Genomic DNA, 12820 nt, shown 5'->3' with positions numbered 1-12820 from the left:
TGAACGTGTTGATTCAAAAACGAAAGTCGAAATACTCTATTTTATATCTTTTTTCTCACCTCTGTTACATTAGGAAGTCCGCAAATAAGAGAAACAACGCATATGATCAGAACGAGAATTTCATGGCACATTAAATTCTTCTTTATCCATCCAGAAAACCCATCTTGAATTGCTGTTACCACAACTTCGATTATTGCGAACTGAAAAAGAGCTTAATGAAATTTTATAACTCCGTTGAATTATGGATAATCGTTAGTTACTTGGCTGTTCAAAGAGAGGCATATCAACATAAAGAAAAATATAACAGCCCAAAGTTGAGAGGCCGGCATTTTGGCCATTGCTTGTGGGTAGACCACGAAAATCAATCCAGGACCTAGAAAATGAATAACACCATCAGTTACCGAAAACAGAAAATGACCAGAAACGTTATTCTTAACATACCATCATCAATCACATCTTCAATTGAGGTACCCTGTTCCGTTGCTATGTTTCCTATAGTAGCAAAGGCGAATATGCCAACGATCAAACTTGTTATCCCATTGACTAGCCACACTGCTATGGTGTCGTGCAAAATGGTGTTGTTGTACTTGTTGTAACTTGCAAAACATATCATCGATCCGAATGCACAACCCATAGAGTTGAATGTCTGGCTAGCAGCATTCACCCACACCTACAAATGACACATATCAATTAGTTTTTGAGACATTGTCCCTTATATTTATTCAGTGTTTATTCAGTAGATATCAATATATTTATTTTTCATAATTTAATGTAATAATGATGATGATAACAATAATAATAATGATAAGCGTCGTCCAATCGCTTTCCGAATCGGAAAGACGAAATCCCGGCCTTGCGGGACAACACGCGTCTCGTATCCAATGTGTGATGGATTACAGGGCGGCCAACAGACCCTTCACGCCCGTAATGCGGCGAATAGCCGCCAATCTAAGACGTTTCTATCACATTTTGTGTCAAGGCGTGCTGCTGACCACCAAACAGCACTATACTGATAGTATACGAATAATAGTGACTGCTAAGAAGTCACTAGTGAGGCGAGCGAGAAGTTTCGCGGAAAACCTTAGGTTCCGCGAAAAACCTTCTCGTTTATTCCAAGAGCCTACACGTGTTGTGGATAATCCGCCCGCCGTAGATCAGGTGGAATCCTTCTGGAGGGATATCTATGAACACCCGCAGCCACTCAACTTAGACATTCCAGCCCTAGCGCATTTCGAAGCTTTCAACAGAGAGCTTCGACAGCCTGAGCTCAATGAACTGCGCAACCCGATAACACCGGATGACGTTCGAAGAGCCCTTGTGGGTTCCAAGAACTTTGCTGCTCCAGGCCCAGATGTGCAGAATACTTATTTGTGGGGAAAACTACCAAGCACCCACCGCCTCAGATGCCTTGCGGTACCCGACAAAATAGTGAGATGCATTGAACAACTGATGCCAGTTTGGCGAACTCACTTCACCATAATATCTGGTCAAGCAAGAGTCCAAACAGGGTGGGTCACTTTCAGAAGGGGTGTATTTCAGGGTGATTCCCTCAGTCCCCTTCTCTTCTGCATCTCACTATTGCCATTATCCGTTGCGCTCTGAAATACTCGAGGGTATAACTGTGGCATCCCTGGAAACCAGAAGCACAAGGTCACCTATTTGTTTTATATGGATGATCTTAAATTTTATGCCTCTGGAGAGAAGGATCTCCATCAGTCCTTGAGAGTGGTGGAAGAGTACACGCATGATATGGGAATGAAATTCGGGATAGACAAATGTGCAATGATCCATCTCAAGAGAGGACGATGCGGGAACTACGGAGAGGATGTCCAGCTCGTAGATGGAAGCATCCTACACCATCTGTATGCCGGAGAGAAGTATACTTACCCCTCGGTGGAACAACGCCACTCACAAGAGGTAACAGCAGTGAAAAACTCTCTCCGTGGCAAGTATCAGCACAAACTTCGACAGATCTGGTCATCGGAACTATCGGGGAAGAACAAAGTTACTGCAACAAATATGCCGGCCGTTCCAATCTTACTCTACTCGTTTGGAGTAGTGAAGTGGACTCGGGAGGAGCTGTATCAACTCGACGTAAAAACCCGAAAACTGATGCATCACTATAGGAGTTTGCATCTCAAATCGTCCGTTCCACGGTTGTACTTCCCCCGACAATAGGGAGGCCGTGGACTTTTGAGTTTGGAGTGTCTACATGACAGAATGGTACTGGATACAGCCCGTATCGTCGTCAGGAGTTCGGATCTCCTTCTCTGCATGGTCCGTAACCATGGAAGAGCAGAAATTGGAGCATTTCTCTTTAGGGCAGCTGCCCGAGCAGCTGATGAACTCGGTATAGTTTTCGACACTGAACGAGGTGACCACAACTCTGCACCGAGTTGGAACCCTTTCAGCAAAAAGCTCAGATAAAAGCCGCAGAGATCACCTCACTTCTGCGGAAACACAAGGATAAGCTAAAGCATGGGGTCTTCTTCAATAACATTAGAAACTTTGGCTAACGCCTGACATTCGCTTTTCTCAGGTGGACTGGGCTGGAATCGGAAACTGAGGATTTCATCATGGCTTGACAGGATGGTGTCTTCAATACCTTAGTCTACCGCAGTCACGTGATGGGTATCAAGATTCCTGACACAAGGTGCAAGGCCTTAATGCACTTGCTATCAACATGTCCAGCATATGCGGTTTCGGCCTATATCCATCGACATAACGCGGCCCTAAGAGTGCTATATTACCATCTACGGTATTCTTACGGTATTGACAAGACACCGGTGTTGCCCTATGCTCCGGGGGATATTGAATCCGTTGTGGGGAACGAGAAGTGACGAATTCATTGGAACTATTCGTTCCCTAACCTCAGGCTCATACAAGCTAATAAGCTTGATGTAGTTCTTCTAGACCAGCAGAGCAAAACGATATTTTTCGTGGAGTTTTCAGCTGATGGCGAGACGCATATCGTCCGCATATCGAAATTTTCTCTTTGAACTCCGCAGACTCTATCCAGACCACTCTGTCAAGATGGTTGTTCTGATTATTGGAATCCTTGGTGGAATGATGCCCTCTCTACTCTCGAATCCTAAAATCATACCGGTTTGCCGCACAAAGGCAGAAATCTTAGCCGCACACATGCAGAAAGCTGTCATTCTTGGCTCACTGCGCTTGCTCAGAGCATAGATTCTTGGACCCAATGATCCCTCACATCACGATGTGGGGAGTGGTCATTGGTTGATAATGCTGGCGCGCCTCCCGAATGTATCGGGGCTTCGGGGGATAGGGTTTACAGCAAATATTGAATATTACAGATTTAAAATGCAAGATCATTGCGGTGGCGGCCTATTATATGTCGCTTTTTCAAGGGTAACATCTGAAGAAGACTTTTTTGTATTGTCTTTCGACAAGAAAGTTGTAAATGTGTATTACATTGTGTAGTATATTCAGTATCAGCATTGCACCCGTGCGGAGTCGGGGCGGTTCGCTAGTATTTTCATTTGCTGCATTTGGTTTCCAATTAGTTTCATTACTGTTCAGTTTGAGATGTGTTGGGTATATTATTGAAAATAAACTAGTAATTGAAAGAGATATCTTGAATATTACAGTGAATTGTTCGTAGATGAGCCAACGATGAGCACTATGTTTTCTATCGTAAACTTTTTTCATATCTTCCTGTCAATATCATATCCAGCTCTCTTTTTTTCTCACTCAAACAATTTTAATTGTTTCTGGAAAATTTCAAATATTTTTCAGAAAAAAATTATCCTTAGTTGAATATTCAAAATAAAACACAAGCCACATTCGAATGAATATTTTGCCAAAAATTTGTCACTCACAAAATGTCTGGTGATCATAGTGTAAAGACACAAATATTACATCTGTGAAGTTTTCTAGATCTCTTTGTTTACTTGTCATTTCCAATACAAATTTATCATTATGAAGAAATAGTATTTGTCTACTTTATGCGTTGAAATAAGTAGTGGCGGAAAGAAAATCAATAAAAGCTTGTAAAGTTTTATGAGTTTCATTAGCTCAGTTTGAAACAATTCAATTAACGTCGAATACATATTTTGTGTAGTCCTGAAAATTGCAATAACGTATGATCCAGATATATATCACAATAAAATATATTAAAATATATAGGTAGTTCCCTTTTCAGTATTCACGACATGACATAAATCAGTCTCTCTACCAATAAACCAACATTATAAATATCATATTTTGAACCTAATTGCAACTAAACGAGAATTATTAGTTCGATGAGTGCAAATGGTGATGGAAAGCCTGGAATCAACGGATTTTGGAATGGGATTCTAATAACGATCTCCTCGGTTTGACAGACATTATTGCCGACATGGCTTTGGAAAGTTTTCGTGTAGATACTAGTTCCTAGTTATGGCTACGGAAACGATTATTGATTCTACGAAAAGTTGAAGGTTGTAGTCATGTCACACGTGGTCACTTCGAAGTTGTTTTGAGTCTCAAGTAAGCGACTTTCGTAGTTTGGTGGAATATCTGATAACTTGTATAGTATACAAACTTATGGCGGAAACGTTATCGATATCCAATGATAGCCGTTGAAAATAGGCTGAACAGAAATAAGGTATAAGATGCTGCATGATTGAAACATGGTGTTGAGATATTTCAAAATTTCATTTTAGGAGTCCATAATGATACCAAAAGTTTTTGTTATTTTGATTTTTTTTCTCATTTCAGGTGTTTCCTAATGAAGTCCACAAAGAGATTTTTTTTTTTGGAAATCTATTTAAGATAAACTCAAAAATACAAATTTGCTGAATGACCACATATTATCATTTTTATTTTGACACGACTTGTCGACTTAAATCTTAAAATTTGAGTTCAAAGTGAAAATTTCAACCTTACATATCTGAATTATTCAAGAAATAAGAAATTGAAACTTGTTTTTCAGCGGTTCCGATTGATTTGCACCGAAAAAAAAAGTATTGAAATTCATCCTGTACTCCAAACACTCGTTATGGAATCGGATCAGATCATTCACAAGATTGCTCCACAATATCGTATATGAAAGAGGTGATATTTCTCCCACATGGGACACTGCCATTCTTAATGGCGGACATCGATGTTTCGAATTGAGACACTTGTCCTATTCCACTTCAGTACCAAACTGGATAACATCACAAGAGAAAGCACTCAATTCATTCATGAAATCCCGAATAATTGAATATTCATGTCATCGATGACAGTACGTAATAACATTAATTCGCTCATTTGATTTGATCCCAGCCATATGAATCCTATTCAAATAGAAAAGAAAGAATAGAAAAGATTTATTTTTTCAAAAAAATATGGCTTGTACAAGTAGAACGCCAAAACCTGTCTTGTGAAAAAATTATTCCATTTCAGTTCAATGATAATAATCTTGAAGAAATGGCTTATCATTATTGAATACATACAGGGTGTTGATTAAGTATGTACCATAAATTTAACAGACGATTCATTGGGTAATTTTAAGACGAAACGTTCATATAAACATGGGTCCGCAAATCGTTCGTTCTCAAGACACAGGCTGTTGAAATAAAAATAAAAAAAAGTTATTCTTAAATATCTCAAATATCCTCTACCTAATTTGGTTGTAATTTGGCAATGGTATTTATAACATTAAGGAGTTAATTGAGCTGGAGGTGATTCAATTTATTAAGTCCAGTGGCGTCTCGAGCGGGATTTGAACGAATATTTTTGACTTCAAAATGTACGCCACTTTGTTTCTTGCAGGTTTCATTACTTTTTTGGATTGAGAAATTAGAAATACAACTTTTTTGTATCTTGAATTTTTTTCGTAGCTTGCTTAGTTTTTAAGAAAAAAAGTCGACCTAATTGCATATCCCTGGACCTCACAAGGAATGATATGTGGAATTAAGTGCTTCTTTTGGAAATTATCATTTTTACAATTTTTCATTACTAATTATGTAACAATAACAACAAATAATAAATAACATTAACATCTAGACTAACGAATTGCAGTGAATTAACTGTTGGAAATGGCGTCCTTCGGCTTCAATATAACCGTCTAGCCGCCGCTCAATCCAAAGAAATAATAAAAATTGCACAATAGTCAGTGACGTACATTTTTAAGTCAAAAATATTCCTTCAAATCCCGCTCAAATCGGCGCTGGACTTAATAAATTGAATCACGTTTCGGCTAAATTAGCTCCTCAATGTCATAAATACCATTGTCAGATTACAACAAAATTAGTTGAAGGATATCCAAGATATTTACGAATAACTTTTTTTTTAAATTTTGTTTTAACACCCTGTATCTTGGGAACGAAGGATTTGCGGACCCATGTTTATATGAACATTTTGTCTTGAAATTACCTAAAGAATCGTCTGTTGGATTTATGGTACATACTCAATTAACACCCTGTATACATGCAATATTTGAAAAAGATCATTTTTGATGTCGTCTGATTCCTTCTAGAGGCCTATCTTCGTATTACACAGCCCGAAAACACGGTCTAATAGAGTCTTGATAATTCCTCTTCTAGTCGGTTGATGGTGGTTGGATTCTTGGTTCAGGTATTGTCCCGTATGAGTGAATTTTCGGTATGCAGATGTTTTCCACTTAATGTCGGTCCTCTTTACCAATACGTCTAAGAATGCCAAATCTTGGCTTAAAGAGCCTCGCAAGGACAGAAAGCCGCCACAACTTCGCTACATCAGAGGATTATCGAAAAGGATAAAAAGAATTGGGTCCAATCACAACATCAGAACCTGCTTCAGATCTGGAAACACTATCCGTAGCAGTCTCACGAAAACCAGGCCACCAAATGTGGTCTGCGATTCCAAGAATTGCATTTACCGGATACCCTGTGAGTGCGGAAAATTCTATATCGGTGAACCTAAGAAGCTATTGAAAGTTCTCATCGCCGAGCACAAGAAACCAACAAATCAGGAATGGCAGAGCATGTTTGGACCCATTAACATCAACATCGAGTGGTCCCAAGCTGAGACCATACATAGGGAGGATTACTGGTTTAGGAGGAAATTCAAAGAGGTCGCATACATGTCCAACGGTCATCTCCCGTTAACCGGTGAAGCGGAAAGAAGAAAGAGAAGATAAGTGAAAGCACTCGAATGACCCATAAATAGTAATCTCTCGAAGGAATTATTCCAGTCATCACCCGAAGACGATTGTAGGTACTAACAATCGAAACGTCGTGAAGTAACTTGGCCTGGAATCTCTTAATTTTTTATGTTCATTTTTTGTTTATTTGTTTTATTTTTTACTTGTATTTCATTTCAGAGTTTTTTTGCTGAGTAGAATTGTTATTTTCAGCTATTATTTTTAATTTGTCATTTTTATTGGTTCTTTCAGGAATTTCAGATCATTTTATATGTATGATACTAGTACTATGTTGCTGTATCGCTGCTGTTCCAATGTTTTGACAGAATCAGTGCTTTCAAAAAATTGTTCTACACCGCCATCTAATCGCGAGTTACAGTAAAGTTTCATCACGATCGGTTGAGCGATGTAGAAGTTTGTAACTTACCGACCAACCAACAAACATCTATTTTTATATATATATATATATATATATATATATATATATATATATATATATATATATATATATATATATATATATATATATACAGTGTCACACATAAAGTCCGCATCAAATGGGATTTTTTTTGTTCATCTCTTCAAGCAACTTTTGATATATCCATTAGGTTGTACTTCAAAAATGATGCCTGACATGCATATGACCAATCAAGTGATTTTTCTTCCCTGTCAAATTTGACATTTTTTTCAAAAAATGTTCAGAAAAGCAGTTATTGCTCGAAATTTCGAAAATCGGTAAAGAGAAAAGATGATGGTTTTTCCATTGTTTACTCATATACCAATTTTTAGTTCTCTAGTACAAATTTTTACAGTTTTTCGAAAATTTGACATTTGCCGATTTCTCAAATTTAGCCAAACCTCAACAAAGTTAGTACTTTATGCCTAACTTATCTTTCCAACGCATTTTTATTACCAATTGCAATTCTAAATACAACTTATTTCACAAAAATTTAAAACACCAGAAAAAATTATGCCAAAAATGATGCAAAGTTGATACAGTTTTTAGAAACAGATGAATATTTCACTTTATTTCTATTTTTTGCGAAATAGCTTGATACATAAGAATAATTAAAAAACAATATCAATGAAAAGTCAATAATTTATTCTTTACTGCACTTATCAAACAGTTGAACTTTGATTTACTAATTACGAAAAATTACAACGAAATTAAACTAAGGGTACTGTGGAAACAATTGAACTGAACTGAATAAGCAAAATATTTTATTGTTATATGAGATTTCTTGAATAACTCAAAATAGTGTTTATCAGTTTTAGATTTAAAATAGTTGATTCGTTGTCTAGTGTGTTGTTAAAAATGCTGAATCTTCAAGAGAAAATTGAAATCGTTTTAATATGCGAAGAGAATACCGGTCACCGACAAGTAGCTGATATTTTCAATGCCAGACATCCTGCAAGAAATATTCATCAGTCAACAGTTAGTAGGATAATAGCTAAGTTTAAATCTACTGGCTCGGTGGAGAGTAATTTTAGAAAAGCACATCAGCCTTCTAGACATACTGGAGAAGTGGAATTTGAAATATGTTTGGATGTCGTAGAACACAAAAAAACAAGTATTTTAGATATTGCAGATAGAACAGATGTTAACCGAGAGAGTGTACGACGTATTTTACACAAAAATAAATTTACGCCTTATAAACCGAAATTTATCAATACATTAAAAGAAAGGGACTTCGATATGCGCTTGTATTTTTCTTTGGTTGTTGGTTGGTCATAGATGGAACATAGATCCCCCAAAACGAAAATATACCCACTTGGTTTATATTTTACTTTTTTAATCAGTAATAATTTCTAGATAATGGAATATCTTCTGATTTAGTTTAGTTACTCTGATAAGTCGTATTTTACAGTGAATCGAAATGAAAACATTGCAGAGTGATATTTGAATCAATTCCAATAAGAATTTTTGGGATTCAAACTAAACCAAAATGAGTAATTTTCCTTCTTTTTTTGTATGAATATGGAGAAAAAGCCAAAAGCGATCTTCCCCATAAAGAACAAGTTATTCTAAACTTCAAAACTTTTCATACCAGAATCGAAAGTATCTAAACTTTTCATTGTATCTCAGCTAATTGGGAAAATATTCACTGACTATTTTTTTAACAATTTTCAAATTGCGAAATGCCAAAACCCCAGGAAAGTATAATGAGTAAATATTATTCAAAAGTTTCTTTGGTACCTGCGTTTATAATTGATACAATTCTGAGACAAGTTATTTTTCCATTCTATTATTGAAAACGGAGAAATCATTTTTTTTTCTCTAAAGAAGATTTGGATTTGAATACTCACCTTGGCGTCTAGAAGTAAGTCAAATTTCGGTTTGAAGAAATAACGCATTCCCAAATCAGCTCCTTCCAGCGTTAAAGATTTTATCAGTAAAATGACAATGATTACGAATGGAAATGTTGAAGTGAAATATCGAACTTTAGCTGATGATTTAATACTTTTCCATATAGCAAAGTAAATCAAAATCCAGGCGCAGATGAGGCAAGCAACCAATTCCCATCGCAGAAAATTCACATCTTCTATTCCTTTACCTATTTGGAGAACTTTCCGACTAAAAACAAAACAAAGATTATGCATCAGCCAACTGGGGGTTAGTTTGAAAACTAATGCGTGTTTTTCTACTCAATCAGATATGAAAACAAATGGATCTTTTTCACTAGTAGACTTCAATAATAACCGCTTTGTAATCATAACTGATCTCAACGAATTTCATAGAAAGGACAATAACTGGGGTTTTATATTGAAATTTGTTAGTTCGAAGTCGTTAAATTCATAAAAAATTTGACACAACAGGTAAACTACTAATCAATTTTCATGGATTTTCACATTTCATGATCTGGTGGATATGAAAAATGTTTTGGAGATATTTTAATATTTTTCAGGTTATGGTAGGTGAAAGTTCCCAGAAAAATCGATAGGTTGGATGTTATCGATAGGTTGGATGTTCCTAATCAAATGATATATTAAGATTTCTTTTTATATATTCAGGAAATGTTTCTTTTAATTTCTGATGAAAATCTGATTGAAAATCTGTTTTCAAATCAACTGAATTTTCCAGTCCTTGAAAGAATATTATTGAGACTATTGGGACTATTGGAAATATTGTTTCTCTTTTTGGTGCATTTTGTGGTGTATTTCATCAGTTTGGACTTCTAACATAATATAAAATGATTTGAAATCCCTGAAAGAATCTGTAAAAAAAATTAAAGAAATTATTAGACAAAAAACTGAAATTGCAATGAAATAACATACAAGCAAGAACAAGAAAAAAAACAAAAGATTCCAAACTAAGTTACATCACGACGTTTCGATCGTCTTCGGGTGATACCTGGACTTATTACTTCGAAATCTGACTATTTATAAGTCATTCGATTGCTTTCCTCTGTTCTCTCTCTCTCTCTCAGATTCTCTCAGGGATTTCATTTCATTTATATTATTAGACAAGCATATTAGAAATAAACGAACTTCAATTCATATTGCAAGTATACAATCAAATTCTCATTACTTGCCAATGTTGATCCAAACAACAGTCAGCAAATATTGCTTGGATCAGATATCCAGCATTTTTTGACCTATGCGACGAATTCTAATCTTTCTATGAATTGTCGTTGATTTTCTTTATATTTGGTGAGCACTCCTTTCGATCCAGAATGGCAACTTCTCATATTTCAAGATAGGTATTCCTTCTGCGTATGAACAAGGGCGTTATACAATATGTATAAATATATAATCATCCTCGGATTACTATATTTATAAATATATAATCATCCTCGAATTTACTTCTCGACAGCCCAACACAAGGTCTCAGCTATGAATTAACATATCTACCAAATCATACCCATCTTCCTGGAGCTCTCAGACCTCAAATTCTATAGTTATCTGATGTGAGTAAATTCTGATTTTGTCTACAAAAAAGTAATTTTTCAATATATTTCCAACTGTTCTTCCGTTGAAAACACAAATTAAGGCGATCAATTTTGTTTGGTCTTCATACCTCTAAAACTTTTATACGTGTATTCTTTCGTATGAACCGTGGGAAAGTCGTGTCTTATCCTTCTTCTTGATTTCTGAAATGCTCTTTGGCATTTGAACATGATTTTGCGAAACTCATCCTTTCACTAATTCTACTGAAAAAACTATTATTCTTCTGAGAATGTTGGATATTTTCACTGTATATTCTTGTATGAACCAACCCTCAAATATATTGTGAACTCTATTATTTTGAATCTAATGATTATGATATTGAAGTTACGGTTCTAGTCATTATGATTCCTTTCGAAGTATATGCGAAGTTATTATACGATTATCGAAGGAAATAACCGTAAGTAAAGGAATAAGCTATAACTGTGATAACAATAAGTGCATATTGAAGAGTTAAAATATTTTTTCTGTAATTCTTCACGACCCAAATTATTGACCACAGCTCAGAAAAGTCGTTCGTCATAAAAGTGGGAAATCAGATTAGAATTTACATATTTGGGCACAAAGCTAAGTGAATGTTATTCAATACTCCCTATACCAAGCTGTAGAATAAATCATTCGTTCAACAGTATTATCTCAGAATTTCCAGAATATTCAATGTTGTTTTGCGTTTCCCAGAACCCAACAATAGTCATGATAAATAATAATGAATAACCCACAAGCTCCTCGTGATTTTCATACAATATTTCACAGAGATAAGACAGAGTTGAAGATTTATTGGTATATGGCGAAAATATAACTTGTTATTTATTTACCCACAATAACAAAAAAATTGAAGTAATTCATGTACGTAACATTTTCATACTCAATGAATTGTAGAAAGCCATAGCGGCTGTACATTCTTATTTTATGTCACTCAATTCTCCACTTGTGTCAGTAGTACTTTATACATTTCAAAGTTTTACCAACTTTTACAAATTTATATTTTATCGTTGAAAAAATAAGATAAATTGTCATTATTCTCAAAAAGTATTCATTCATTGATCAATTTTCATTTTGTCTCTTTCGAAGTAGTTTCCCTCAGATATAATACACTTGTGCAACCATTTTTTCCAATCCTTGAAGCAGTTTTGATATGCATTTTTGGTACGTCTTTGAACTCTCTCAGCGATTCGTCGCAAAACACAGTATTTTCGTGGGTCCATTCTATTTTGGAAAAAAAAAAGTCACAGGGGGGCAAATATGGTGAATACGGTGGCTGGGGCATGATTAAGGTGTTGTTTTTGGTCAAAAAACCACGAGGTAGCTGATGCAATTCATAGCAAAAACCATGCATTGTTTTTCCAAAATACCAGAGTTTTCTTAATATTGCTTTCCATAATGTGTTAGGGATCACACGTTAAAAGGTGAGACCTCTTTAATACTTAGCTCGCAAAAGTTTCTCAACTTCTGAGAGTTGTTGTTCCTATGGGGGCGACAGCTGATTAACGAAAAAAAACATATTTTAAACAGACAGATAAGCGGCGAAACAATTCAAGATAATGCTACTTATTGACCGTACGACCATGTGACAGGAACTCCTGAAGCACTCCGCCACGGTAATCGAAAAAACACTGAGTGAATCGTTGACATTTGATCGAACTTGGCGTGCTTTTTTTGGTCTTGGCTTCCCTGGGCTCTTCCATTGGGACGATTGGTCTTTGGTTTTGATAACATAACCACATATCCATAATTTGTCACCATTTATGGCCCATTAAAGCTTAG

The 12820-nt window shown here is 35.8% G+C and overlaps 1 protein-coding gene across 4 annotated transcripts in view; it reads right to left on the bottom strand.

Moving 5' to 3' along the window:
* Positions 1 to 12820, bottom strand: part of LOC111508246 (sodium- and chloride-dependent GABA transporter ine-like) — a 241231-nt gene that overhangs the window by 31037 nt on the left and 197374 nt on the right. For all 4 annotated transcript variants that reach the window (XM_074175176.1, XM_074175174.1, XM_074175178.1 and 1 more), the window contains exons 5-8: positions 9419 to 9686; positions 442 to 670; positions 261 to 373; positions 60 to 200 (exon numbers count right to left, since the gene is read on the bottom strand). In XM_074175176.1, coding sequence (XP_074031277.1) covers positions 60 to 200; positions 261 to 373; positions 442 to 670; positions 9419 to 9686 — 751 coding nt within the window. The remainder of the gene's footprint in view (positions 1 to 59; positions 201 to 260; positions 374 to 441; positions 671 to 9418; positions 9687 to 12820) is intronic.

The sequence above is a fragment of the Leptinotarsa decemlineata genome, unplaced genomic scaffold, assembly GCF_025532065.1.
Source record: "Leptinotarsa decemlineata unplaced genomic scaffold, Ldec_3_MD MMD2_tig00000882_RagTag_RagTag, whole genome shotgun sequence".
Lineage (NCBI taxonomy): Eukaryota > Metazoa > Arthropoda > Insecta > Coleoptera > Chrysomelidae > Leptinotarsa > Leptinotarsa decemlineata.
Note: the sequence above shows the minus strand (reverse complement) of the source record. Positions and strands in the feature narration are given on the sequence as shown.